The 27,937-nt window shown below is 36.1% G+C and overlaps 1 protein-coding gene across 9 annotated transcripts in view; it reads right to left on the bottom strand.

Moving 5' to 3' along the window:
• The window catches only part of HNRNPC (heterogeneous nuclear ribonucleoprotein C), a 55,897-nt gene that overhangs the window by 21,275 nt on the left and 6,685 nt on the right, over nucleotides 1–27,937 (bottom strand). For 5 of the 9 annotated variants that reach the window (XM_036734900.1, XM_036734899.1, XM_036734901.1 and 2 more), the window contains exons 3-5: nucleotides 3,253–3,526; nucleotides 1,851–1,926; nucleotides 1,137–1,184 (exon numbers count right to left, since the gene is read on the bottom strand). In XM_036734900.1, the coding sequence (XP_036590795.1) occupies nucleotides 1,137–1,184; nucleotides 1,851–1,926; nucleotides 3,253–3,493 (365 nt within the window). In that variant the 5' untranslated portion in view covers nucleotides 3,494–3,526. Of the gene's footprint in view, nucleotides 1–1,136; nucleotides 1,185–1,811; nucleotides 1,927–3,252; nucleotides 3,527–27,937 lie in introns of all 9 variants that reach the window. The other 4 variants (XM_036734897.1, XM_036734896.1, XM_036734895.1 and 1 more) reach the window with 1 other exon arrangement.

Genomic DNA, 27,937 nt, shown 5'->3' with positions numbered 1-27,937 from the left:
AAAGCAAACTTTGTTATGAAATACAAATAAGACACTTACTTGCAAGAACAAGTATTAATAATCTATTAACTTTGACTTTTTTTAAAGCAAAGAAATTAATCTGCTAATTAGAATAATGGTGTAGGTATTAGAAAACAAATTAAACAAATTATAACAATTGCAATAGTTTATTGTTTAATTTCCTTTTCTGTAAGTGAAGAATAAATGTTTAGTCAGGGACTACAAAGTCTTGTAATTTCTTCCCACCAGTCTATTATGTAGAAGAGATCCATATATGATAGAAGGTTTAGTTGCTCCCTGGAAGTACAAATATCATTCTCAGTACAACCACCATTCAAATACCTTCAGTGGATATTCCTTGACCTCATCAAACCTAACTCTTCATGGCTTTTAAGGCTTTCCATAATCTGGCCATACCCTGTTCAACCTATTAAGTATTCTTTAAATACACTGCGTGGATTCAATTTGTATCTTCTATTGTTTCCTAATTTGCACCCTCTACTTTGGTCCATTACAGATGGGTCTCTTCCTCAACCCCATTACACTATGAACTCATGAGATATAGATCCTTGCATCTTACCTCTTAAGTGTCTGACATAAGTACTGAATACATACTCAAATATTCACTCAATATGATTAGCTTCTTCCACAATAACAATTTAAACAACTCTGACTTAGTAACTTAGTCTTAGGTAGTTGCCTGAGGCACATTCAGAGAAGTTAAGTGTTCCTTTTACAAGTGAGGCACTATTTCAGGACACTGCAAATTACCAAACAAACAGGTGCTTAAAAAAATAAAGTTGAGGGAGGGGGAGAAAAGTGGTGAAGGGGTATGGCACTGATATATATTCTACTCTACCTTTTATCACTGGATGACTGGAGTTACAGCCTCCTTACCTTAGTTTGGTTGGTAAAATAAATACAACATTAACTTTTACAAGTGAACACACAGAACCACACAAACACAGCCAAGGACTTACACCCTACAGCAACCGGTTAAACTGACTGCTTTGGTTTTTCACTTGATAACACATTTTAAGCGATGATTTAAAAAAAAATTTTTTTTTTAGAATCTCAGAGGCAGACTAATCTAAAAATCTGATTCATTTCTTATTTCAGAAGAATAAAACCCATACCTGTCATAATAATCTCGTTGAAAATCATAATCCAGGTCAAAGGAAGAGCTGAAAGACAAATCCCGAAAAAGACTGTCAGTGTGGAGCTGTTACCACAATATCACAACAGCAGACTGGAAGAGATAAGGCCAAAAGACAGCAAATGGCTCAACACACACCCAAATCACTCATACAATCAAGCCCTTAAACAAAAATTCCTTGCCTCCAAATGAGTTCCTCAGCACCCTGGACTACAACATACCTTCCCTAGATAGGGAAAAGCTTAATAAAATGTTAATTTCAGGTATACACCACAAGTGTAGTGTTCCAGATAATAAATTAGGCCCAAAGACTGATAATGAAATATTTTCACTAGTACTTATCCCCTTTCCACATTAAAAATACTCCTTCCCAGTTTCTAAAGTATTTCCTGAAAAGCTAAAGTATTACCCTAATAATAACTTCCACCTATACTGTATACACTAAAATACTGAAGGCAAAAGATTGAAGGAATCATAATTCTTGGGAGAAAAATAATAAAGGAGGCTTGGAAAAACATCCTAAAATACATTCAAGCTAATCTGTACATAGAATAAGCATTAAACTTCATTTAGCCCTCCCACTTCCAGAAAACAGATAGAGAAGAAAATGTCCATGGATGGACGCAATGCATTTATAAATAATAAAGTTCCGGACCTGAGTAGAGGGGACGGAGAAGGGTGTTCTGGTACTGACCCGTACATCTCCGCTGCAGAACGCTTCACACCTGCTTTTCCTCGGTTCACTTTTGGCTCTGCAGCCAGATTAATATCTGAAAAGAACCATAAATCTGAATGACAACTCCATCAAGGGGTAAGGAAAAACTTAGTAAGTTTCTTGGTGGAATCACTCGCTTTCATATACCACCCCCAAATTTCTTAATAGTAAAGCAGTCTCCAAAAGGTAGGCACTTAGTAAGCAGCTGAATATATATTAGTACTGAACTAATGAAAGGAGTATACAGAAGGCCTGAACATGTATACAGAAAAGAGACCATCTTTCTTTCCCTTTACATTCCTCCACCCCTACACCCCTCAACTCTTTAATATAGTGCTCTGCACATAAAAGGTACTCAAAGCCAAAAAAATGTTAAGGTAGGCTATTCTCTATGCACTTCCCCACGCCACACTCAGTGATCTCCCATGTCATGGGGGAAAACAATCTGATAAAAATCAATGCAACATTTTAGTGATTTAACATCTTTAAGAAACATTTTTGGCCAAGAATACCTAATCTCTTCAAATACCAACTGCCTATTTTGCCTATCTAGAAGGTCAAACCTATTGAGACTGGGTGAGCCTTAAACACGTGCTTGAATGCTTATGAAAGTATGTTAATTGCTTAATTACTTGCTGTCCACCTTCTGAGACCAGGGCAAAGAAAATAATATTGACTTTAAATAACCTCCTTGATCTAGGTACCTAAGGTTCTTATACTGAGGAACAGGCATTCCAACAGAAACTCTAATATGCCGGTGGAAACTCTATACCTGTGGACAACAATTCTCAGTGCTGCCTTCCTCTTTTTAAGATAGCCTACACTACGTACCTCTTATCACTTTGAGTCCTGCACTGTCCAACAATACCACCCACACTCAGTCTTAACAGTACAATTCAACTGTCCACCATTAGTAATTTAAAATTCAACAGTTTTCTAAGAAATGGAGCCCTTCACTGGGATTCATTCTCCAAACAAGAGAGCAGAAACAGAGAGCTCTATTTGGTGCAATTTTAAGGAGTTTTATAATAGTCTGCATATTGCAAAATTAGAGCAAACTTAAAAAAAATACAAAAAACATCCTGGCCCTTTCTTTTCTTTACCAGGTTTGCCATCTGAAGCTACACAACCACTACTACACAAAGTAAAACAAATGAGATTATTTTGCTACTTGACCTACTATATTTTCAAAATTTCACAAGAGTAATCTTTTCCCTCCTCCTTCTACTGACCTACCCATGATCTCAAAGCTAATGATAAATTCATGATGTATACCATACTATTATCACACATAATAGTTCTCAGTGACTTGCACTAGTGAAAATGGTTATAGGCATGAAAAAGGTCCAAGATTGATTAGAAACTTCCTATCAAAACTTACCTAGCACCTGGCCAGCAATCATTCTGCCATCCTCTCCTGCCACAGCAGCACGGGCATTTCGCTCATTAACATACTGAACAAAGGCAAAACCCTTATGAACGGAGCAGCCCACAATCTTGCCATACTTGGAGAAAATGGCTTCGACGTCAGTCTTCTTAACAACCAGAGTGTTGAGATTCCCAATGAAGACACGGGAGTTCATGGAACGGGGGTCAGTCTTGTTGGTGACATTGCTGGCCATGGTGTTTGATGGCAAGGGTCAAACAGCCACAAGCTATCAAATCAGGAAGGAAAATAATTATTCACATGAACAGTTAAAAAAAAAAACCTAAAATAATCCATTTTATCCCAAAGGATTTGATATTTTACTCCTAACCCCAGTGAGTACTGCCTTAAATTAAAGGATTCTAATAGTAATAAATAGATCAGGAACATTCATCAAACTAGATACCAGGGCCTGATCATCCCAATACTGAAAATATCATCAGCTGTCTCCCTACCACTATACATTTCTTTCTTGGCTCTTGGGGCATTAGGTCTAAGCTTCTTTCTCTAATTTAAAGTTCTCAAACTAGTCTCAGTTTCCCTAATTTCTTTTAGATAAATTAGCAGCTTCTCTGTATTCCTTAAACTATCCATTTCTCTTTGCGCTTCCTTTGACCAACTAATACTATCCTAACTCCTTCTGTATAGTTTCAAATAGTTCTATCTTAGTATATGTTGCTTTTCTAAATATAGAAACTCTCGCCCTAACCCACAAAGCCCCAGCACTCTCTCCAGGGATGAACGCTCATAACACACCTGAAAGCCAGTCAAAGGTAGCATTTTTTATTTATCAACACCTATTTCTATTTATATGCAATCAGATGTATAACACACTATAGATAACTTATGCAATAATCAGCATGTCCACATCAAAGTCAATTCATTGTAAACTTCATTAACTATTTTTTAACCTAACTATAAATCACCTAGTACATGCACAGGACAACTTGATAAATATTTGATGATGATGATGATAAACTAGCTAGCTGAACACTGCATAAATTAAAAGGAAAATAAAACTAAGAAAATACTAATCCCTTTAAACTAATTATTCCTTTAAGAAGAGTCAACTTCATTCAATTAATTAGCCCACACTACTAAAAGTCTATACATACATGTTAGCTTTTGTACAATTTTGGAAACTATAGTCTATAAATATAAAGTCTATAAATATACTGGAGCTTGTCCTATGGTATATGAGGAAATAGATAAATTATTTAGACTCCATTACATTTAAGAATATTCAAGCCCTTCCAATACTTCTTAACTAAGCCACTTTAGACCCTTATAATGAATGAATCCTGCTCTACGCAGTTTTACATACAAGTTCTCAATTAAGATGTTCCAAAAAAAAAATCACAAATCATTAAAAGACTGAGAAAGTACTGATTTCTATGATACTTCAATATTTCTAATGGCTAAATGTTTTTTTTAAAAAAAAAAAAAACAGATTTGACCAACAAAACATATACATGATCCCTGTTCTCCATTACAAAAAAAAAAATGATGTGATGAAATTGTCAATTAGTTAAGTAGGTTCTCTATAAAACTATAAAATTACTGCTAACTACACAATACATTAAATTTTGCTGGCTGAGGCTGCTCCAACAGATTTTAAACAATTTTGATACCATCATCATACTAATAGCTCTACTCAAAATAGCTTCATAACCTTTATACCCTCCTTGCTAAACTTTCTTATTCAAACATTCTCCATTCTAATTTAGTATCTTGCACATTAGTATGAATTTCATAAAATCTGAAAAATTGGAGCTCAACTACGTGGGTAAACTGGCAATCGCCAATGGTACCCATACTGCCTCATAATGAGGACTATCAACTAATATGCAACCATGGAAGAACCACTAAGTCAAATGTGATTGTCAAGAGCCTTCTATTAATGGCTTTACATGGGTAAGAGAAATAAAATTAAGCCTCTACATTTAAAAAAAAAAACCTGGTACAAGCCTTACTAACTAGCCAGGTAGATTTGTTAGTATCCTATCATTCCATCCTGACTGGGGGCAGGAGCTTCCTTAAAAAAAGTCACCAATAAGATTCATAATGACTCTCATATATAAAAAGAAACTGAATGAGGCAATGGAAGCAGAAGAATGAAGTCTTTTCTCAGGAGAGTACAAATATAGGACCAATAGCTTCTCTCACTTTCTTTCCCAAACAAACTTTAAATTTTCTACGGTAAGATATAAGATAGCATTCCAAAAAGGTAACCTGGAAGCAGCCCATTAAATCCTATCAACATCATAAACTCGGACTGATGTTTAGTATGTAATTAACAAAAATCGAGGGCTAAAAAAATGGTTGACAAAAATCTGATCAAATTGAATGAGAAACAAAGCATTAAATGCAACACTATTTAAAAGGTATTCTCCTTGAAAGATAAGGATATTTCATTATGGATATATTCATAAGGATATTTCATTCATCCCCAACAGCTAGCACAGTACCTGGCACATTAGAGTAATGCTCAATAAATGCTTTTAAGATTGAATACTTTAAAGAATAAAACAGTGGTAACTGTAAAAGATTCAAGTTATAGTGACTGTCAAACTAGATCAACAATGTAGTTATTCATTTCAAAAAGAAATCTAGTCAAAGATCGTGATAGAATTTCAGGATTAGTGCATTGTTGTTACAACAATCCGGCTAGCAGCTTCTGTGGGGGTATAAGATCCACCAACAGCCAGCACCCAGAAAGCTGCCAACAGCACAGGTTCTTTTGATCTGCTTAACTAAGGAAAGCAAGGTGAAGGGGTTGACAAGGTCACTTTAATTCAGCATACACATATAAGTCACTTAGTTCAGGGGAGAAGGCCAGCACCTTGAACTTCAGAGCAACATACAAACAAATTATAAACATCAAGAGACAGACCAAATACAGATTCATAGTTACCAACATCTAGGTTCAGCCCGGGAGCTCAGAACAAGGGCTGGCCCAGAGTCACACATGCCACCACTGCTGTAAGGAGGAGCTTCAAAGAACAGACAGCCAACCCCTGGTTTTTACATCTTTTACATCTCACCCACACGACCTAGAATGGTCACAAAGAGGTGACTTAAACCCACATGGTCTAAGAGCCTCTGCTCTCCCAGACATGTGAACTAGGCCCTCCCTGGAGTTAGCCCTACCTTGGGCCCCACCTTAGTTGCCAATCCACAGCCACTAAGGTTTTACACCTAATAGGGGTTTGGGCCCTGGGGCTTAGCACTTAGTAAGACTCAATGAAATACACTGAATTAATCAAAGCAAACAAAAGCCAAACTCTTGAAGGGCACTTGTTGAACTAAGTGCTAAGGAGCCCATTTTTCTTACCAACACAACTGTCCCTAAAGGAAATAAGCAGGAACCAAAAGTAACCAATCTTCCCTGTGCCAACTCTGCCCCTTGTCTCTTTCTCTTCACAATTCCTAGGACCTCAAAACTAATGCCATGCATTACCTTCGAAGGCTGCCCCAAGCAAACTATCATGGCAACCTGCTACATCCCCAGACCCTAGAATTGCAATGGGGAAATCACTAGCTTAAGATTAGGGCAGAAAATGGCTCTTCTCAACTACTGCCTATAGATCATGAGGCATTATCCTTCTTCAAAGTGACACAGAATGGGTGAAGTAATACAGAAAAGACATACTACTGGCCAACATGATGAAATATGCCAAACAGTCTACACATAACCACATATCAAACTGAAACTATGAAGTCAGACAGTAATTATTCACTTCACAGAAGGAATTATTTACAAATTCATGTATTTTGAAGCATGAGCAAATTTATAAATTTCAATTTATACTAGTCAGAAACACATTTATTATCTAAAGTAAGCCTACCAAACATTCAAGAGTTGAGAAAAAGAGCTGGCTCTGGGTCTAGCACTAATTAAAATAATCTAAATATTCCCAATCATTTTTTGGATACAAGTCTCAAAGTTTTTTAATAGGAGTGTGAAGATAGAAAGGGGGAAAGGTAGGATCATTTATAAAGTCCTTGTTAATCTATTCCAACAACCTCATATATAAACTTAACACGAGGGAAAAATATTCCTTGGATCTACAGTACTTAACTAAAAGAAACCTTTACACCCAGAGTAATTTGGTAGTTCTGCCTGGAAGTAGGAAAACTGGATAGCCCATTAAATTTCTGCCAGCCCTGTTGTTACTGTAAATATACATGGAGGATAAGGTTAAAAAAAAAAAATCAGACTCCTTGTGTTTTTTAGCAAAGATTATATCATGGACTGAAAAGAAAAACAAAAGGACAGTATCATTAACAGTACTGTAACACTTCAATTACTCAGCATCTTCAAAGAAAGTGTTGTAAGAAATTCTCAGATAACCAAAGCTTAAGTTCTAAAACATCACTCTTTTTCTCCTTTACTATCAGGCAAAGCGACATCTGTGTGCATCTCCCAATAAAATTTACCATTTCTTATCAGGGTACAGAATGGGAAAACAATGCTAACCCTTTAGAAGTAACATACAGAGCTCTTCTTTGAGACAAGTGAATGAAATTTAACAGGCAGAGATTTTGTGATATATTGGTAACACCTCAAGAGCCTCTGTTCCTTCCTGGTTATCAGCTGTGTAGTGTGTAGCTTGGAGTATGTATAGCCACTGGGGTTGCTACATTTAAAGGAATTTTTACTCTATTTTTGACTTAGGTGTTTCTTAAACCAAGTGAGACCTACTTTAAAAAAAAGTTACCCAACTTCAAGAGAGTTTAACAAAGTATGTTAATCCTTATTTTTTTCTTTATACATAGGGATACAAAAGAAACTGAGTTCTAATCAATCCACTTTCTTGAATACTGAACATAACTCCTCTCTTTAAGAGAAATGTGCTGGATAATCTTAAAACAGTTATCCTATATCTTTCCAGAGACAGAGAGAGAGAGAGAGATATGTGTGTGTAGAATATTTGTATGTTGTCTCCCCCCATTAGATTGTAAGCTGCTTTTCCTATCCCCAGTGCTTAGCAAAGTAGCCCTCATTTGGTAAGTGGGTGTTTGTTTAATAAATGGTGGTTAACTAACTGTCCTCCTTGGAGACTATTTTTCTCTGCATCAACCCAGTCATTTCTTCTCTCTATTTGTTCCCACTTGCCATTTGTGACTTTCTAGATCTTAACTTCTTTCCTGGCCGCCAGTCCTCTCCATGTGTGGCCTCTATTAGAATGGAGTACACAGTAAACTTTTAATAAATTCTTTCACTCCTTCACTCACTAGAATCACAGCTTCTTTCAGGCTTATCAAAGAGACGAATAGAATGAAATGCATTTTCTAATGTTAAAATTTTTAAAAGTTGTTACCCAAAACAGTTCTTGTCTTGGAATTTGTCAACATGATTGATGAGCTTGATTTGGACTATGTCTCAATTTTCACACAGGTCTATTTTATGATTTATCTGAGTTATTTCTGTGTTTTTGTCTGAAAGTATGGAACTTTGTTATTTGACCATGTGGGATCCAACTTTTTAAATTACATTACTTATTAACAAGCCTACAATGTAGTAAAACAGAAGCGTGCTCATGATTAGCTTCACACAGTTTTTATCATTAACTCACTCCTGGTTTTCACAAAATGATAAAGCCAAATTCTTTTTTTAAACTTTCAAGCAGTACCATGCCCCTTTTATGATTAACTACAGCATAGGCAGAGCTATTAACATGTTGTATCTAGATGTTAATAGAACCACTTAAGCCATACACCTAGTCCTGGTGAAAGCAAACAGTAGTGAAAAGCTAATCAGAAGGATATGGCAGGCATCAATGAAAAGATATGCAGAATTTTTAAAAGATATCCTAAAAAATTTATGAAGTGATAAAAAATAAAGAAAAATGAATCAGAATATATTATGTGCTGACTAGAGACTGAAAGAAATCTAATATGAATGAAGCTGAATACACAAAAGAAAATCAAAATGAGCATAAGAGGTACTATCATTTTAAGTCTATGTAAATTAGCTTATGAAATCATGTATGAATTTATTTGAATTAATATAACCTAGCACAGGAACATAAAATTATAAAAATATTTTCAAAAAAACAAGCTAATTATTAAAATTGCAACTAAATAGAAGATTGGCTTATAAGTTCTTTTACAGGAGCAAATACAGGAATTATCAAGTTGATTTTAGAATAATCATTTCATTTGATATTTGAACATCTCATGGTGTCAATACTCAAGATAAGAGTAAACAAAACGACCACAAAGAAGCAGGGCCAATGCTTTGGTGGCCCTGGGTTCAAATCTCACCTCTAAAGATACTATTTACTTTGGCCAAGTCATTTAACTTTTCTAGGTCTCAGTTTCCTCATCTATAAAAATCAATACCTGAGATCAAAATTATTCTCATAATAATACTAAGAAGTTATTTACCAATTTATAATCTTCCCTTTCCCAACCGTATGTCTGAGGCCAGATTTTCTTGATATACTTCAACCAAAACAACAGAACAGACTGAATCCAGTAACTGTCATCTATTAAACCAGACATTTAAAAGAGATTTGCAAAAATATGTTTTAACAATATCGCTCTTCTCACTTGATTTTGTTTTTTAAAAAAGTAATTTTTCATTGTTATTTACATTAACATACAATGGACTCATTTTAAAGGAATTATTAAATTTATCATTTTTAATTTCTAATAAGGTAATTTAATTTCTAAAAAGGTAAATATCAATAGATAAAACCCACACAAAGTTTTATTGGAATTCTAAATCATTTTTCAGAGTATAAAGGGATCCTGAGATCAAAACATGTGAGAACCACTGGGTGAGAGCAGGCCTGCACAACCTGAGGCCAGCAGGTGGCAAAGGATTTCCTCTACATTTTCTTCTGCCTTTTCTCAAGCTGCAGGTTGTGCAAGCCTGCATTAGAGCAAAGGGCAAAATTGAAATAACTAAATAAAAATTAGAATACACAGTAATTAATTAGCACCTCTCCCATTAAGCTAAACAAATTATGGGCATCCCAAAATGGGAAATTGAGGAATTGATGCAAATTTAAGCTATGTATAACAGTCAGTACAAAAAGGAAGGTCTAAACACTGCCTCAGGTAACATTTCATCTTCTTGACAAAGTGAAAAAATATGGCAACTAAGGGCAACACTAGCTTAAAATATAAACTCATTTACAAAATTTCATAGTGGAAGATAAAGGAAGATTATGAGTAACATCAAATACCACTCTCACCCAACAATTACTGGAAGGTGATTTATTTTTCTTTGTATTCCCAGAACTAACATATTGCCTAGCAAACAGTAAACACTTAAGGAAAAAAATCAGTTTAACATTTTACAACAAACAATTTCTCTATCAATGATGGCACTGGTATCTGTGTTTATTGGATCTGAGCTCATAAGCTTAATACCATCATCCTCAATACACTGAAGTAGCAGAAATGACACTTAAAAGAAAACAGATTTAACAGCAGACAGACCAGGCAACTAAACAGGAGAAAATTTTGGGAGAACAATGCATGATCCATTCAAAACATCTTAAAGAAGCAAGGTATCAAACAAGTGGAAAAAAAATCAAGAATCATTACAAAATTCTAAGTAAAGAAACATCAATAATTACTGCACCATATGCCCTTTTCATTTCTACAAAAAGGTTTATTTACAAAAGAATCCAAGGAATCCTTAGTAAAAACATGGAAACATTCTTTTTTCACAAACGTTATTTTTTAATTCTTTTATTAATATTTTGTTTTGAAAGTATACATATTTCCAAATACATCTTTCCTCTAACCTGTGAGCCACCTCTTGTAACCAAACTTTTTTTTTTTTTTGCAAAAAGTTAAAAAAAAAAGTTCAGGAAAACCAATACACATCAATAGGATATGCAGTAATCTCCCACTTTTGCAAAACAAGGAAGGAGGGACATTCTGTCAACTTCTGGCTGAGGCTAAGCCTGGTCATTAACAGCATTTTTTTCATCACATATAATACTCTACAGGAGACATCTTTAAAATCCTTCAAGCTGACTGAAAAGTAAAGGATGCAAAATCTCGCACACTATAAAACAGGTAAGCAAAAATTATATTCTCATGAAGGAAATTCAGTGCAATCTCCAAATCAAAGATTGACTCTGTATAGACTGTGAGCTTTTTGAGATACTCTTATTTGCCAATGATAACTATGATGTTATGGCATTAAGACTAGGATACTGCAGCACCTCCTATGTGGGATACAGTATTGAAAAGTTTAGTTTAATTAGCCAAAAAAAAAAAGTAGATGAAAAATACCTATGAACCAATAGAGCACTTTCATCATTATATATAACAGACATTTGCAAAACTGTGCTGTTTTTGAAGACTCCAAGTTTCTCCTTGAAAAAAAAATTTTTAAATACTATCACTATTCCAATTACACTACATGTCTTTAAATCATGGAATTGCTACAATTTCAAAATAATCAAAAGGAATTTCAATGAATCACTCAAAGAAAATGGAGTTGATTAATGAACATAAAGAGGCTACATAGGATATATACAAAAACTAAATTGTAGGCAAAAAGCAGCATAAGAACATCAAAGGAACAGGACAGGACAGGAAAAATAAAGCTAGTTGAGAAAAGTATGTAGCAACAGGAAGGGACACAAATGGACTTCCCCTAAAGTCACTACCACAATGAATCCCCAAAGTATTTATGGGAGGACATGGACTAGAATTACAAAATGAGAAGGCATGGATAAAACTTCCACCACCCACACAGATTAGTAGACCAGCAACACATTAAGTATTTGAATGTTTCTTTCTTATTTTTATAATACAATAAATTTCAAAAGGCCTAGCTAGAACAGGTTAACTAGTAAAAAGAGGTGGGGTTTTTTTGCATCATGTTCTAAATTAAACTTTAGAGTACCAACAGAGTAATGGTTTACTGCTAAAACCCAAGGAATAATACCTTAAGATGTGTGAACCTACGGACATGTGTACTCATCTACCACATGCATAATGCAATTACAGATAATAGCTACTATATCCCCTAGCAAAGTGGCTATACCTGGTGTAATTTTATCCTTAAAGAAAAAATATCACCTCCTCCTAAAAGGTCACAATTAATCTTAAAAAAAAAAAAAAACTCGAGCAAATCTAGAATTGAAGGCTGGGAGAAGGGGAGACAGGAAAAAGATTTCAAAGCTATTTAAGTAATGACTAAACAAACTGGAACATTTGGCCTAATGAAGACAGGAAATTTCACTAGCTATCTTCAAATATATGAAGGACTGTCACATGGAATAGGGATTTAATTTAACTCTGCATAGCCAGAAGGCAAAACTGATGCATCCCGGTGTTAGGAGTAACAGCACCTGGTTTCAAATCAAAGTCTGCAATGTTACTACTAGGGCACTGACCAAATCATTTTACTTCTTTTAAGCTTTAGTTCCATGAATAAATAAGTATAACATTACTATCTGCCTCAGAGTTGAATAAAGTTCTTTATAAAACCCTGAAGTGCAACAGAAATTTAATTAGAACCAATAGGCATTAATTAGTAAGAAGCTCTGCAAACTACTATTTTCTATAATCAGAGCTGACCAAAAATAGAATGGTCTGCCTCATGAGATTCTAAGTTCCTTGTTACTAGAAGCGTTTCAAGAGAGGTTAAGGGAATGTTGTAGATGGGATTCAAGGACACTGAAAGTAAGGTTACGTATCTGCTAAAAGCAGACTAAGGTATGACAAAATTTTATTAAATACTACCAAAGGGATCTTCTGTGTAACAAGCTTGAACTCATTCATTTGTGGGTTCAAAGGACAGCCTGCTCAATTATGGTGTTAAAAGACATAATTACAGGGTATAATTTGAAAAGGTCTGATGGAAATTCACAACAGAAGTCTCCTGACCAAGCAGCTATTTGTGAACAGTTAGGGGAATCTAAACTACAAATGGATTACAAATGGAGATCCAAAAGTTGCAAACAGGATCATACTGATTAAATGGGTAATGACAAGAATATTTGGACCATATGAAAAAACTTTTTCTGCATAAGTTTTAGTCCTTTCTTGTCTTTAAAAAAAAAATTGTCCAGCATATACAGTTATACCCAGAGGCAGACAGGCATTGTAGAACATTAGCTAAATTTTTTGGTGATCTACCATGTAGCACAAATATCATCTAAATTGGAAGAGACAGCTAGGTGGCACAGTGAAGAGGGATCTTAAGTCAGGAAGACCTATTCAACTAGAACTTCACAGATTCTTACTAGCTATGTGACCCTAGGCAAGTCACTAAACCTCTGCCTCAGTTTCTTCATCTCGAAAATGCGGATAATATCATCTATCTCACAGGGCTGTTGTAGGCATCAAATGAGGAAATATTTGTAGCATGCTTGGGAAAGCACTATATAAATGCTGTCATGATAATGAAGATGCTGAAGAGAATGGACAAAACTATCTCTAAAGGTTCCTTCCAGTGTCCATGTCCTTTTATTCACTTGATGTCTAAAGCAGAGATGACATTTCTAGTGTTCTGATTCAGCCTATTCTCTAACTTCAAATAACCAAATCAATACTCTCTCAATAAATATCTCTTCTTCTTAAAACTCTAATCTTATACTTTTTGTTTTCAGTATCACTTTAAGCTTAAACCATCCTCTTTTGGTATAAAAGTGAATGAAGGACTAGGTTTTAAAGACTTCTTTGGAAACCCATCATACTAACGTGCATAATGATATTTATCCCTTCTGCTTTTTAGTGCTACAATAACCATGTTCATGAAACTTAATCTACAGTATACTTCACAATAGGTTCATGGGTTATTTTCCTTAAGGAGAAGAATAATGTGAGTAAAGTCTCATCTTTCATCATAAATCCTAGGACAAAAGTATAATATGGTAGGGTGGCAGAAAAAAAAAAGCAATGAATCTGCAGAGAATTGAATGGGTTCAATTCCTACCTCTACTGCTTACTACCTAAGAATCTCAGTTTCCTTTTCTTTAAAGGTAGGAGGGAGAGAGAAGGGTTTGAACTAAATTACTTCAGAGTTCCCTTGCAGCTTGAAATCTACTATCCTTGTCTCCAAAAGGTTCTAGAACCTTCTCCCTGAGAATCAAGAGGGAGAATCTGAACATTTTAGAGTCACTTTATCACACAAATCTTGGATTCAAAAAGTAGCCACCTTAAAAGGTCTTAAGTGTTTAGGAGGACAGAATATAAGCAAACTTTAGTGAAGTGACTGCTGCACTATTTGGAGTCAGAAGACCTGGGTTCAACATCCAATCTCAGAGATTAAGTCATGTGACCTTGGCAAAGGGATAAACAAGGTTACTAACTATAAGAATGGGAAAAGACATTACAGAAATAGCATGAGAGATGGGGCAGCTAGGTGGTGCAGTGAGTAGAGAGTTGGCCCTGGAGTCAGGAGGACCTGAGTTCAAATCCAGCCTCAGACAAACTTGACACATATACTAGCTGTGTGACCTTGGGCAAGTCACTTAACCCCAATTGCCCTGCCAAAAAAAAAAAAAGAAATAGCATGAGAGTAAGACTTTAAATAAACATATAGTATTTCGATAAGTAATCAACAAACATTTATTAAGCCCCTCCTATGTACAAGGTAGGGGCACCTAGATGGCTCAGTGGATACAGTGCTGGGCCTGGAGTCAAGACTTGAGTTCAAATCTAGCCTCAGACACTTACTAGCCATGTGACTCTAGGCAAGTCATTTAACCTGTTTGCCTCAACCCACACGAGAAAGAAATGGCAAACCACTCCAGAATCTTTGCCAAGAAAACCCCATGGACAGTATTGTCCGCAGGGTCACAGAGTCAAAGACAACTGAACAACAACGTGCGTGGTGCTATGCTAAGCACTGGAAATACCCTCTACCTTACCCCGCAAAAGGGCAAAAAAACAACAGTTCCAGCTCCCAAGAAGTTCACAGTCTAATGAGGAAGACAACATGAAACCAACTATATACAAACAAGGTATGCACAGGTTAAACTGAAGGTTATCAACAAAGGGAAGGCACTAGCATTAATGTCAACTGGGAAAGGCTTCCTGTAGATGGAGTCAGGGAATGTACGTAGTAAAAATGAAGGAGAGGTACCAGCCAGCGAAAATGCCCTTAGATGCAGTGTGCTGAGAAGAGCCAGGAGGACAGTGTCAATCAACTGAAGAGTGCAAGGGGCAGGGATGAGGTGTATGAATACTATAAAGGCATGAGGGAACCAGAGCAATGGAGGGCTTTAAAAGCCAAAGAGGATTTCATATTTGATCCTAGAAGTGGAAGGGAGTCACTGGAGTTTACTCAACAGGCGGATAAGGTTATCAGATATGCACTTTAGAAGATCACTGACACACATAAATGGGGAGATGTACTGGAGTGGGGAGCACTTAAGGAAGGGAGACAAACCAAAATGCTACTTCAACAGTCCAGGATTAAATTTATGAGGGCCTGCACTAGAGTGGTAGAGGTGTAGAAGACAGAAAGGCATGGCAAATGTGAGAAATATCATGAAGATAGCAAATGACAGAATGTAACTAATTATTAGATATCGGGTGAAAGATTTAAGGAACTGAAGAGGACACCTAGATTGGAAGCTTAGATGACTGAGAGGACAGAAGTAGTCTTTACAATAATAGAGAAGTTAGAAAGAGGTAGGGACTAATTCAGTTTTTGACATATTGAGTTTAAGATGTTTATGAGACACTCAGTTTGAGATGTTCCATAGACAGAAATACAAGAGTGAAGGTCAGGAGCAAACATCTAAGATCTAAGAATCATCTGCATAGAGAGGAGAGTTGAATCTATGTGAGCTGATAAGATCATGAAGTGCACTAGTACAGAAGAAAAGAGGGTCCTGTGGGATACCCCCACTTAGTGAGTGTGAGCTAGATAAAGATCCAGTCAAGATTAAAGAAGGAATGGTCAGAAATAGGAAAAGGGAGGAGCTAGATGGCGCAGTGAGTAGAGAACTGGCCCTGGAGTCAGGAGGACCCAAGTTTAAATTCGGCTTCAGACACTTGACACACTTACTGTGTGACCTTGGGCAAGTCACTTAACACCAACTGCCTTGCCTTTCCCTCTCCAAAAGGAAAAACGTAGCAAAAGAACCATGATAGAGGAGTGCCACAAAAACCCATAGAGAAGTATCAAGAAGAGGTTGATCAATACATTGTATCAAAAGGCTGAAGAGATCAAAAAGAATATGGAATGAAAAAAGGCAGTTAGATTTGACAATCTGACAATTAGTTTGGTATTTCTGAAGAGAGCAGTTTCAGGTGAATGACAAGGTAAGAGGCAGAATTAGGAAAAGAATGATGAAAGCATATGGAGGTATCAACTGTATACAACTGTCTCAGAAAGTTTAGCCATAAAAGGAAACTGAGTTCTAGGCAGGAATAGATGCAAAAAGTGGAGCAGTAGGAAAGCAGTCAGTAAACAGGGGGGAGAATGAAGAAAATGAAGATAAACGAGTAGGGACAATTTGTTAGAGAAAACAGGGTGGAACGAGAAGTGTTTGCCTTGGCAAGAACAACCACCTCTTTCCATGGGACAGGTGGAGAAGAAAGTGACAGAATGAAGGGGAGTAGACAAATTCTCAGGGAATGGCTTTCATTTTTTCAGTAAAATATGAGACAAGGTTTTCAGCTAAGTGGGGTGGGGACTGTGGGAAGTTTGGGGAAGGATGAAAAGGCTTCAAGAAGCTTTCACATGTGTCTTAGGGAGTCAATCTGGGAGATGCAAAAAGACTGCCTTGCTGCAGTGACGACCCAGTTTGTAATGGACCAGGGCAGCACAGTTTTGTGATTTTTTCCAACTTCATTCAGCAAGTAGGAGCAAAGACAATAGATGGTAGAAGTAACTGAAGGCTGAGGTTTCATTTCTGATAGGTTAAGGGGAAAATGGACTAGAGTAAAGAATAGTGTAGAATGAAAACGATTTACAAATAGGTTAACAGGGGGAAGCAAAGATATAGCCTGGGCATAGGGGATGGCCTGACGGGGGGAAGAACTGGAGGTTTATATTGGAGGTTTGAGGCTGAAAAGGGAAGGGAGAATGACAACCCATTGTGTGAGTGATGGCAAGATCAAAGGGTATGACCCTCTTTGCCTGTAACCAGAAGACATTTCTTTCTTTCCCTTCCCTCTGTCCACATAAGGTATTATAACCTTACCAGCAGGTGCTCTGCTCAAAGGAATACAAATTTTGATCGCTGAAATCTCCAAAGATATCTTGAGGTTTATGGGCTAAATCAGACTTACACAACTTCGTTGGGCTGCTAGTTAGACTACAGACAGACTCGACTACAGTTGGTTACCCTGTGTCATTATGACAAAAAGACTGCACCAGCAATCCTACTATGCACTGCGGCCCTACCTTTTTCTAAAAGACCTAGCCTTAAACCCAAATCACTAGGGCTCACAGAGATTTGACCAACAGTAGGTTCCAGGCCAAGTCCCACTGGGTCATTGTTTGGACGCTGACTGGCTCAGTAAATGTAAATAGCAATTGTTTCTGTTTTGGCCAGAAACCCTGAGGGTCTTCCCCTCCCAGATGTTTTTTTTTTTTTTTGACTAGGTAAAAGAGGCTATTCTCAGCCTCATTTCAGATCTAGCCTTAATCAGTGAATGAGTGTTGCCTCAGTCAAACTGAGACCTGGGAAAGATGTTAGCTTAAAAAGTCCAAAGTCTCTCACTGAATCCAGGGCCATTTCCAATAGTAGTGATCTATATCTTGTCACTGGAACCAGATGGCTATGGAGGAGAAAGGTAGGCTAATAACTATGCACAGCCCTGCACCTCCTTTAAATCCAATTCACTTGTACATCATGGCATCACCTCCATGATGTTATGGTCCCCTTCTAAAAGGAAGGAAAACAATTAACAGGACATTCTCTGTGTATTAATGTAAGAGTGGAGGAAGCCAAGGGAAATGCATAAATTAAGGAACTGGTAGCCAAGCGTATTTGAGGTAATTTTATTTACTTTGACATCTTGTAGTATGAAAACATAAAATGGAAAGGGAAAAAAGACCATGAGCCAGGAACTGAACTTTATGAGGAAAGAAAGGATAGTATCCTGGAGATGAACAGACAATAGCAACCAAAATCTTGACTGAACGCTCAATATGAACTGAGTGAACTTCCAAGGAAGAAATATTACTGAGTGATGATGGTAGAGGGAGAACATGTACATGGCAATGGGGAGCATGGAGTATTCCAACACCCAACATATCACAGCCAAGTGTCCAGGACTGGAAAAGATGGAAAAGATGTCATCAGGAGGAAGCCAGGTCTCAATGAATGAAAGATGCCAAGAGTAAAGAAAGCACTTAAGATGAAAGCTAATTTATTACATATACATCAGGCATTCCAAAAAACATTGTTAGGGTGGTGGGTGGCTTTAAAATGAGACACTGGGGTTAAAAATGAGGGAATGGGAATAATAGAGGGATCAGTGGAGGACTAAGAACCAGCTCTGAATAAAGGCAGCTAGAGATGCAAAATTACTAGGATTGGTAGAAAGTGATAATTGGAGTATTAGGTAGGTAAAGAGGGAATTCCAGAAATAGAATGAGCAAAGACAGAGGCAGAAAATTTCAGGGGCAGGATGGCTAGTTCTGAGTGGTTCTAACCTGCAAATTTGTCTTTTAATAGGGCTTTGTCAGTTTAACTCATTCAGTGATTCTGAATATTGACAATCATAAGATTCAAAGAGTATAATGGAAAAGTTTTGAGCTCTGAGGATCTGGGTTTAAATCCCACCTGTCTCTTATTTTCTTTGTGAGCTGAGGCAAGTCATTTCTGTTGGCCTTAAGTTTCCTCATTTGTGTATAACGGAAGAGATTAGATGCTTATATTGCTTTTAAGGTCTCTTCCAGCTCAAAATGTATGATCTTCTGAAAAATCTCAGAATTTTAACATATCCTTAATTATCATATGCAAACGAGTCCATGCTTCTCAAAGTACAACTTTACTCAGTTATAAACAAAGTCCAAAACAACTCAGCATTCACTAGTTTCTCAAAGCCACAAGGTTCTTATTTGACTGTGCAAATAGTTTTGAGATTGAACCAAATCTCAAGAGAGTTATTAGCATAAAGCATTTATGTTAGATTACAGTCCTATAAATTTAATGAGGTATGAGAGGAGAAACAGTGTCTTGAAAGTTTTCACATGCCAATTTCACACACATTTCCTGGTACTGGATCCAGGAGTATATTAGTGTCAACAAGCTCAGTGCTTATAAAGAACGTGGTTAAAAATGTTGACAGCAAAGGAAAAGGTGATTTTATAAAAGAAAAAAATGTAAAGGTTCACTCTCCTGAAACAGTTAGATGGTTGTGGTTGTCCAGACTAAAATTTTAACCTTTCTTACTGTATTTCTTATTTAATTTCATTTACAATACTGTCTATCAAGATTAGTTAGTGGGGGAGGGGAGAAAATCTGGAACCCAAAAACTTGTGGAACTGAGTGTTGTAAACTAAAAATAAAAAATAAATTTAAAAAAAATACTAGTTAATGTAAAACTTTTTTTTTTTTACTCCTACCACTGCCATGGCAGAAATGTGTGGCAAGCCATACATAACAAGCATTTGAAGTGCCTATGTGCCAGGAGTTAAGGATACAAATAGACAAGTTCCTTTGCCCTGAAGGAGCTTACTTTCTACTCAAGGAATCCAAAAAGGCTTGCTAGTATTAGCAGATCATAACATCAGGATTTTAAAGCAGAAAGGAAGTGGTTATCTAGGACAACCCCTTCACGTTTTACAGGTAAGATAACTGAGGTAATAACACAGATGGCACAGAAAGGATTAGCCCCAATTTAAATTCAGTGCTCAACACATTTTACCACACTGAGAAAAAAAAATTTCTGAGAACAAATTTTCTACCTTTCTAGCCTAGAGGATTAGGGGGGGGGGGGGGGGGGAAGGACAAATACCCAAATCTAAAATCCAGATTCACAGGGATCAATTTGAAACTACCTTGAAACATCTACAAATTGTGAACCTAAACTATGTGGACTATCAACAAAGCTTCCTTTCCCAACTAACTCCATGAGGCAAGAAGAAAGTATTCAAGAAATGGGAAAAGGGGACAGGACACATAAATAAGAATGTGAAAGACTGTTCACTGTTGCCTGAGGAAAATCTTCTGAGAGGCAATTATGGCAATGAGTCCTCAGGCTGGAAAAACAAAGCAAGTAGAAAAACACTTCTTACATGTCAAAGTGAAGCTCAAACTTTCTATTAACAAAGAACTAGAAACAAAATGACTGCCCAGCTATGAGAGTATATGAATGTAACGCAATATTATTATGAAGGAAGAAATTACAAATATGAAGAATTTTGATAGAGATTTGTATGAAATGATGCAAAGTAAAAAGAGCCTGAAGAAAACATAAATAATGTCTACAATATAAATATAAACCAAAAAAAAAAACACGGAAGTTGAACTTTGAGCCATTATAATTTTTGGTCCTCAACAGCAGATTGAAAAATACCTCCTCCCTCTTTTCAAAGAGGTGAGTAATTATCAGGGCAAAATATATACTATCAGGTAACAATCACTTAAATTCCTATTATATTCTAGGTACTATGCTAAACATGGGAGATACAAAGCACAGCAAAAGACAATCCTGCTTTCTAGGAAGTTCACAGTCTAATGGAAAAGACGTCGTGTTAACTAGTACAAACAAGACAACACAGAGGTTAAGCTGGAGATGATCAAGAAGGAAGGTACAGTACAAGTAGCATTAAGGTCAACTGGAAAATGTTTCTTGTAGAAGATGAAACTTTAGTTGAGACTTAAAGGAAGCCAAAGGAAACGAGGAGACAGAGATTAGGAAGAAGGGAATTGCAGGTATGGGTCAGCAAGTGATGGGAGTGTTTTGTATGAGGAACAACAAAACCAGTGCCAAGGAAACGGAGACAGTATGTAGCAGAAAGCAAGGTACAAGACTGGAAAAAGTAGGAGGGGTTCAGGTTATGCAGGTCTTTAAAAGCTAAACAGGGACCTGTCACAAATCAACTGTTTTCCCTTAACTTTGTCTTTAAGAAGGAAGGGTCAAATGCTGGGGATAAAGGAAAGGACACAAAGAGTAAACACTGAGTAATGACTGCTACATAAAACAAAAAGCTTTTAATTTTTAAAAACCTTTTTTAAAAAGTGAAGGTCAACATTCCAAACACAGTATATTATCAGACTTCAAAGAATTACTTTAAAATGGAAGTGCTACTTTGTAAAGATGGTGAATTTTTGGATATCACTAAATACCAGAACTTGAAAAGTTTCAAAATAAAATTTAGATAAATTCACAAAAGACCTGCAATGGGTTAACAAATTATTTTGTGGCAACAGATGCTGAATGTTTATTAAGTATAATTACATGTTCTATACATGGTGCCAACCAAAAAAATTAACTACATAATGGATTAGTCTGAACTACTTTGGCAATTGTTTTGAGAATAGATGAAAACAGACAGTAATATCCTCCCCCTACCTTTCTATGATTGCCAGACCACCACCTTGCTTTACTTTAGATTCCCACAAGCCATCATTTCTCATTTGTCTTATTCCAGGAAAATTAACAGAGAAAGCATACATAGTAACATTTCTAACAGCTTTTACAAATTTTTACCATTAAAACACTTGCAAAACAAATGACTTTCCTTAGACAGTAACTTGTGTAGTTCATCTTGGACTTCCCAATGCCTTTGTTTCTATCACTTTAGCATAAAGCCTCCCCCACTTATTTCCGTTTAGCTGTAATTTCCACATACTATCCAATGAAAAAGTTATGAAAACACCTGTTTTCTTAAACGCTATATGCCAGGGGAAAACAAGTGCTAAAAGGCCAAGCCAAGCTGGAAAATCTTGGCAACAAAAACTACCTGCTTTCCAAACTAGAGTGGTTAAGTACAGAGCTCAGCACCAAAAAGCCACTAGGCGATAAAACATGAGTCACAATAAAGTAAAAATACAAAATACACCCAATCATGGCTAGTCCCCTTCTTTAGTAAGAAGAAAAAAGGCAGTGGTGCTATATTCTATGTAACCTTTGCCCAATGAACTGAAACACAAGAATTTCTTAAAACTATCAACATTTTCACTATAGATGAAACCGGAGGACAGAAGTTGTAGCTAAATTAAAAGATGACTCAAGGAGTTGCTTTCATCATGTACCCTAAGGCAACATAGAGGATTCCATGGAAACATTGGAACACTTGCGATGCTCTAACTGAGCTGAAGTAAACAACCTTAAAAATATTTGCAGATTACACATCTACATTTGTTGTAACAGAGAAATACCATTGAAATCTTACACGAACCTTCAAATTAAGCCAAGATAACTTGATACACTCCACAACGTCACTGCAAAAGTAGGCACATGGAATGACGATAACTACACTGGAAAATATAGGTAGGTATCAGGAGAGTCCTGAGATCCATAGAGTACTCAGAAGTCACAAGCTAGTTTAATAAGAATACTTTCTTCAAGAGTTGAAAGTTATTAGATTCTCTGAGCACTGACCGTATCATCATACCTGAATTTTTAAAAATGTAATTCTATAGTCAACCTTATCACCAGATGGCAGCAAAGAGTTAAGAACGAGTTAGCTAATCCAGATTGTAACTGATTTAGGGTTGCTAAAACCATTATGGTCTTACTCTCCTCAATTCCATTTTGGCTCTACCAGTGACACAGAGACAATTGGACTGGTAAACTACAATGACAACACAACAAATCCCTCAGGATTCAAAGAAGAAAAATCCTAAGTAAAAGCTCAGTTTAAGTGCTTCCTTTGCCCCACACTCATGTGTTTCCTTTCCTTTTGTTATGATGGACACAGAAAAACAAAAATGCAGGTAAATGGTAAAGATTCAGCTGACTAAATTTTCCAGACACATATTATTGACCCACTTATATTTACCAGTGTTCAAAAGATGCTTGAAAGTCCAAGAACTGGGTTTCAGATGCAGCTTTAGACAAAGAGGGAACTTCGATGTTAGGAGCTTCTTTTACTTCAACTATAAATCAAGACGACATACTTGGTCTTTATTGTACATCTTACCCAAGATGCTTAGACACACCAGTTAGTGGTGACAGAGGACATTAAGTTCTTAGACATGAGTTTAAAAATTGGTAGAGCAGGTTCCATGCTATCTAGCCTGTTCTATTATTAGAGAATTAGAGTGAAGATAATTTTCACAATGCAAATAACAGGAATAAGAGGAAAAACTGACTTAAAACTTGCAGACTGGGAAAGGACAATTTAAGAACTGTAAAGAAGAAGACAATCCAGGGCATGTAATCTTTATATTATTACCATTTGTAAGGAAGAGACCTGTAATATATACATTATTAAATTTTAAAGTAAATTTCAATAGGTTTAGGGAGCTAGCAGACAAAATGGCTGAATCTGTATATGGTTTATCTAGACGTCCTGAATTTGACTGCCACATAACTTGGTATTTTATCCTTCTTTTATCTCAAATTAGAAAACTTCATTTAAAGTTAACATGAAGTACCTTTAATGCTCCTAAAACTATAAAGTACTATAAATATGCCAAATTGCTTATTAGAAAAGTAGACATGGGTTTTGAATGATTATTGGGAAACTTCAAAGTTATGTCTCCTTTGATGAAAAAACATCTAATCATTAACATAAACATAAAACTTAGGTGTCTGTTTTCCTGTCAGATTATGCTTCTGCACTGACCTCTTTGATCCTTAGTATAAAATATGGCAGGAATTGGACCTAGACAGATACTTTCAAGTCTCTTCCAACTATTAACCTTATAAACAATTCTAAAATACTCGGATAAGATAATTTCTTAAGGTACTGGTTAAGAGCTAGATTTGCACATAAATACAGGGTGTTCCTAAAATCTGGACACATAGGCAAAAATGCATATTTTCAAGAAATGAATGAAATTTTCAACCACATTTTGTTTAATGGGAATATTAACAAATAACGTCTTCAATATGATTTGCATCGCAAAGACTGATGCAATTTTTAAGATTCAAGTGAACTCGATGCAATAACTCCACATTGCCATCAATTTTCCTAAGTGTCTAGACTTTGGGGACACCCTGTAGAAATAAGAATTTTAATGTCATCTAGGTCTTTTGTGTTAAACAAGCTATATATAACAGGCCCCCAAGTGTAGGGTAAAGGACAAGGTATACAAAACCTACCTTTTAAAGTAGGTTACTGTTCATCTCCCTTTCTAATTCATTCTTCTGGTGTTAAGGAATTAGTCCTACCACATTTGTTTTCCCCTTCTCCTTTCATATGGCAAATTCACTCTCCTCAAGGTTATCTCTACTGCCACTGAAATCCCAGCACCCCTATCCTTTCAGATGTAATCTCCACAATTTAATTAAAACCAAATACCATAAAATGCTTAGTGTTGGCTCCTAGCAAGTTAGAATATAAAGATCTTACAACACTGAAAAATTTGTCAAAGTAATATAGACCTCTGCCAATTTTTATATGGTGCTCTAAACATAAAAGCTTGATAGTTGTTTGCAGTTATAATTTGGCCTAATCAGCAATCAGAAATAAGGAAAAATTATGACATGCCTCCTGATTTCCATCCATTCTACCATGTTCTCCTTAAACCTTGTAACCAATATTGTATACTAAAATGAAAGGATATCCCCATCTCCAGGAATGGAGATTTCACTAGCTCATGAAGGCTGTTTTGTTAGTTAAGCAACACAAAAGAATTTGGGGGGGGGGGGTCTATCATTAAGTCACCCATGGATATTTATTACCTTGGGCAAATCTCTGGACCCCAGTTTTCCACCTCAGTAACAATGGGGCAGGGGTGGGGGAGGGTTAAGACTAGATGACATCTAATGTCCCTTCCAGCTCTAAATCTAAAACTATCTAATTATAACCTATCTAACCCAGCTACACTGAAAAGGCCAAATAAAAACTTCAGCTTGTTACAATGGCTAAAGTAATAGACTTTAGGAAGACAAATTCAAGTCTCTTACTTCTGGGTCTCTGGACAAGGTTCAGTTTCTAAATATGTAAAATGGAGGGGAGAGCACCTACTTCACAGTACAGTTATGAGGACTGAATGAGAATGTAGGAAAGGTAGGAAAGGTGCTTTACAAACCTCAAAGAGCTATATTCAAGTCAGGCCTTTTTTTCAGGACAATGAACACACAACGTCACCAACTCTTCCTTTAATCATTCCCCTCAAAAACCACTATGTAACACTAGCTTAAAGTAAACTAATAAAGCTAGAATTTCATTCTTCTGCATTTTGGCCATAAATACATATATGATAAAATTTTTAAAAGATGCAGTGGTATTCTATAGTTCCAATGAATTCACCTAGAAAGTAAGTATGAAGGCTTAAAGCAATTAACAGAAACTAAGTATCTTTTTAACAAGCATATTTTTCTGCCTATTGCTTAAAAAGGAGAATGTTCAAATTATTGCAATTACTTGCAATATAAAACACTTTCTACTCTTGGATGAGATCTATATAAAAATCACATGAAGGTTATAAAAACTGTTATAACATGCATATCACTTTCTCTAAAAAACTAAATTTTGTCCTGAACTGATACTAAGGAAATACTGACACTATTCTATTAATTTAAATTGCTGTCCTTAAGTTAAAACCTTTACATTCTTAAGATTCAGACCAGAAATTGTCTACCCTCTCATTACCACTGACCCAAAAACTCCTAGGATATGGCATCAATTCTGACTTCGCAACCAAGGGGTAGCAGATTAAACCACTAACTTAATCCCAGACAGCAAAGAGAATCTTCCAGAAGCATTTAATCAAAATTAGACTAGCCTTCTTTAGAAAGGCTTTAACTCAGCATTGATCCAGGTTGCATGTAACTACCTCTTCCTCCCTCCTCCCAACAACTACTCAGGCTAGACAGAGCTGCTCATGGGACTCATAACTATAACTGATCATGTGACTGGTTTCCTAAAGCTACCAAAAACTTCAAATAATGCCTTCTCAGTAAACTGGACTATCTATATTTTGTGGCAAATTGTTTCCAATTCTGTTTTTTATTACATCAATATAAACTTTAAAAGTTTGTTCATATGACCATCTGGTTTAACCATCCTTCAATGGACTGAATCCAGGTGGTTGATATATTTTAAACTAAAATTATACCCAAGCTCAGGCAAAATGTAAATAAGACAACCAACTATACTACACAAAGCATAAATTCTCCACAGACTGGAGGGGATGTTTATCTATAAGTGTAGCTTTGGGGAAGATAAAGAAAAGATAAAGAAAATTCATGGCTTCCCAACTTTTTCCTTGGCGAGAAATTTAGTCTATTCCTTTATTAAACTGAATTATCACAGGGATTAAAAAATTGAGTGCCTAAGTATTACTCTAATCCAAAAAATGTTAAAAGATCTTGCCTGAAAGATCTTTAAAGGCTTCCTAGGACACTGCAGAGATCCTAACGATATCACACAAGGCAAAAAAGCGTGGATGGGTAGATATGTTTATCCAAATGGAAAGATCCATTGAAATATATTTAAATCAGATACCTTTATACAAATGAGCTACTTGCTTCTTATCATTTTGTTTTCTGAGATTACCCACCCTACCATTACCCTCCATTAGCATGGATAAAATTAATACTTAATCTGAATTCATATATATTATAAAACGCCATAAAACAGCTTCTGGGGATTTTGGCAAGGAACTAATTCAGATTCTATTCCCTTTTCCTTTATTTTCAAGTCAGAAATGGACTATTACTACCTCTGAGCATTCCCAATGAGTTTATCAAGTTTATGAACCAATAATTCCCCAGAGTTAGCCACTGTCATCTAGCCAACCTGTTTCTTCCTATAATTTTATGTATATATATACACATACATATACATATATATACACATATATATAGTTATCAGAACTACAGGTTTGTTGTTTTTGTGATTATCAACCTCCCTCATACCCCAATCCTGTATCACAAAGTTATCAGACTTAAGGTTGCCTTTTACTGACTTATCACATCTCATCTTTTACCCTTCAGCGCTGTTTATTTTAACCAGATTTCACTAATATAAGGTTAATAGTGCTTTATGATTGGTTTTGTTTTTGGTTTTTTGGAAGGAGGGAGAAAAGCAAAGTTTATTAAAGAGCCATGTAGTAATTTGCTAAGTGTCATGACCTCCTGTTGTATAGGCTTCTAACAATGACAAAAACTGAAATTGGTCAGAGAATCTGGTTGCTATTGAATATATAACACTACAAGTGGTTTAAATTATCTTTCTGTACTTTTTAACGTCTAAAGCACTACAGCCTAGTCACTGTACCTATTTGCAGCATCCTCCTTTCTAAATATGTAACTGTCATGAATGTCTAATCTCAGAAAGGCCTGTTCCACATTATTCTCAAACAGGGCCTAAACAGAAAGAATAAATAACAGTCACAGATTCTTCTTCTGAATGGCTATAAAGGCTAAATTTTTTCCCCCTACTTCTAAGGACTGAGCAGAATATCTAAAGCTACTCGAATGCTTAAGATACTTTCATTTACACATCATTTTGGTTATAACTCTACTCAGCTTTGCGTAGTTTCTGTTTGAATTTTGTATAATTAAATTATAATAGAGTTCACAACAAATCACATGGTTCAAAACAGGTGAAAATCAGATATATTCC

Source organism: Trichosurus vulpecula, chromosome 8 (genome assembly GCF_011100635.1).
Source record: "Trichosurus vulpecula isolate mTriVul1 chromosome 8, mTriVul1.pri, whole genome shotgun sequence".
Taxonomy (NCBI): domain Eukaryota; kingdom Metazoa; phylum Chordata; class Mammalia; order Diprotodontia; family Phalangeridae; genus Trichosurus; species Trichosurus vulpecula.
Note: the sequence above shows the minus strand (reverse complement) of the source record. Positions and strands in the feature narration are given on the sequence as shown.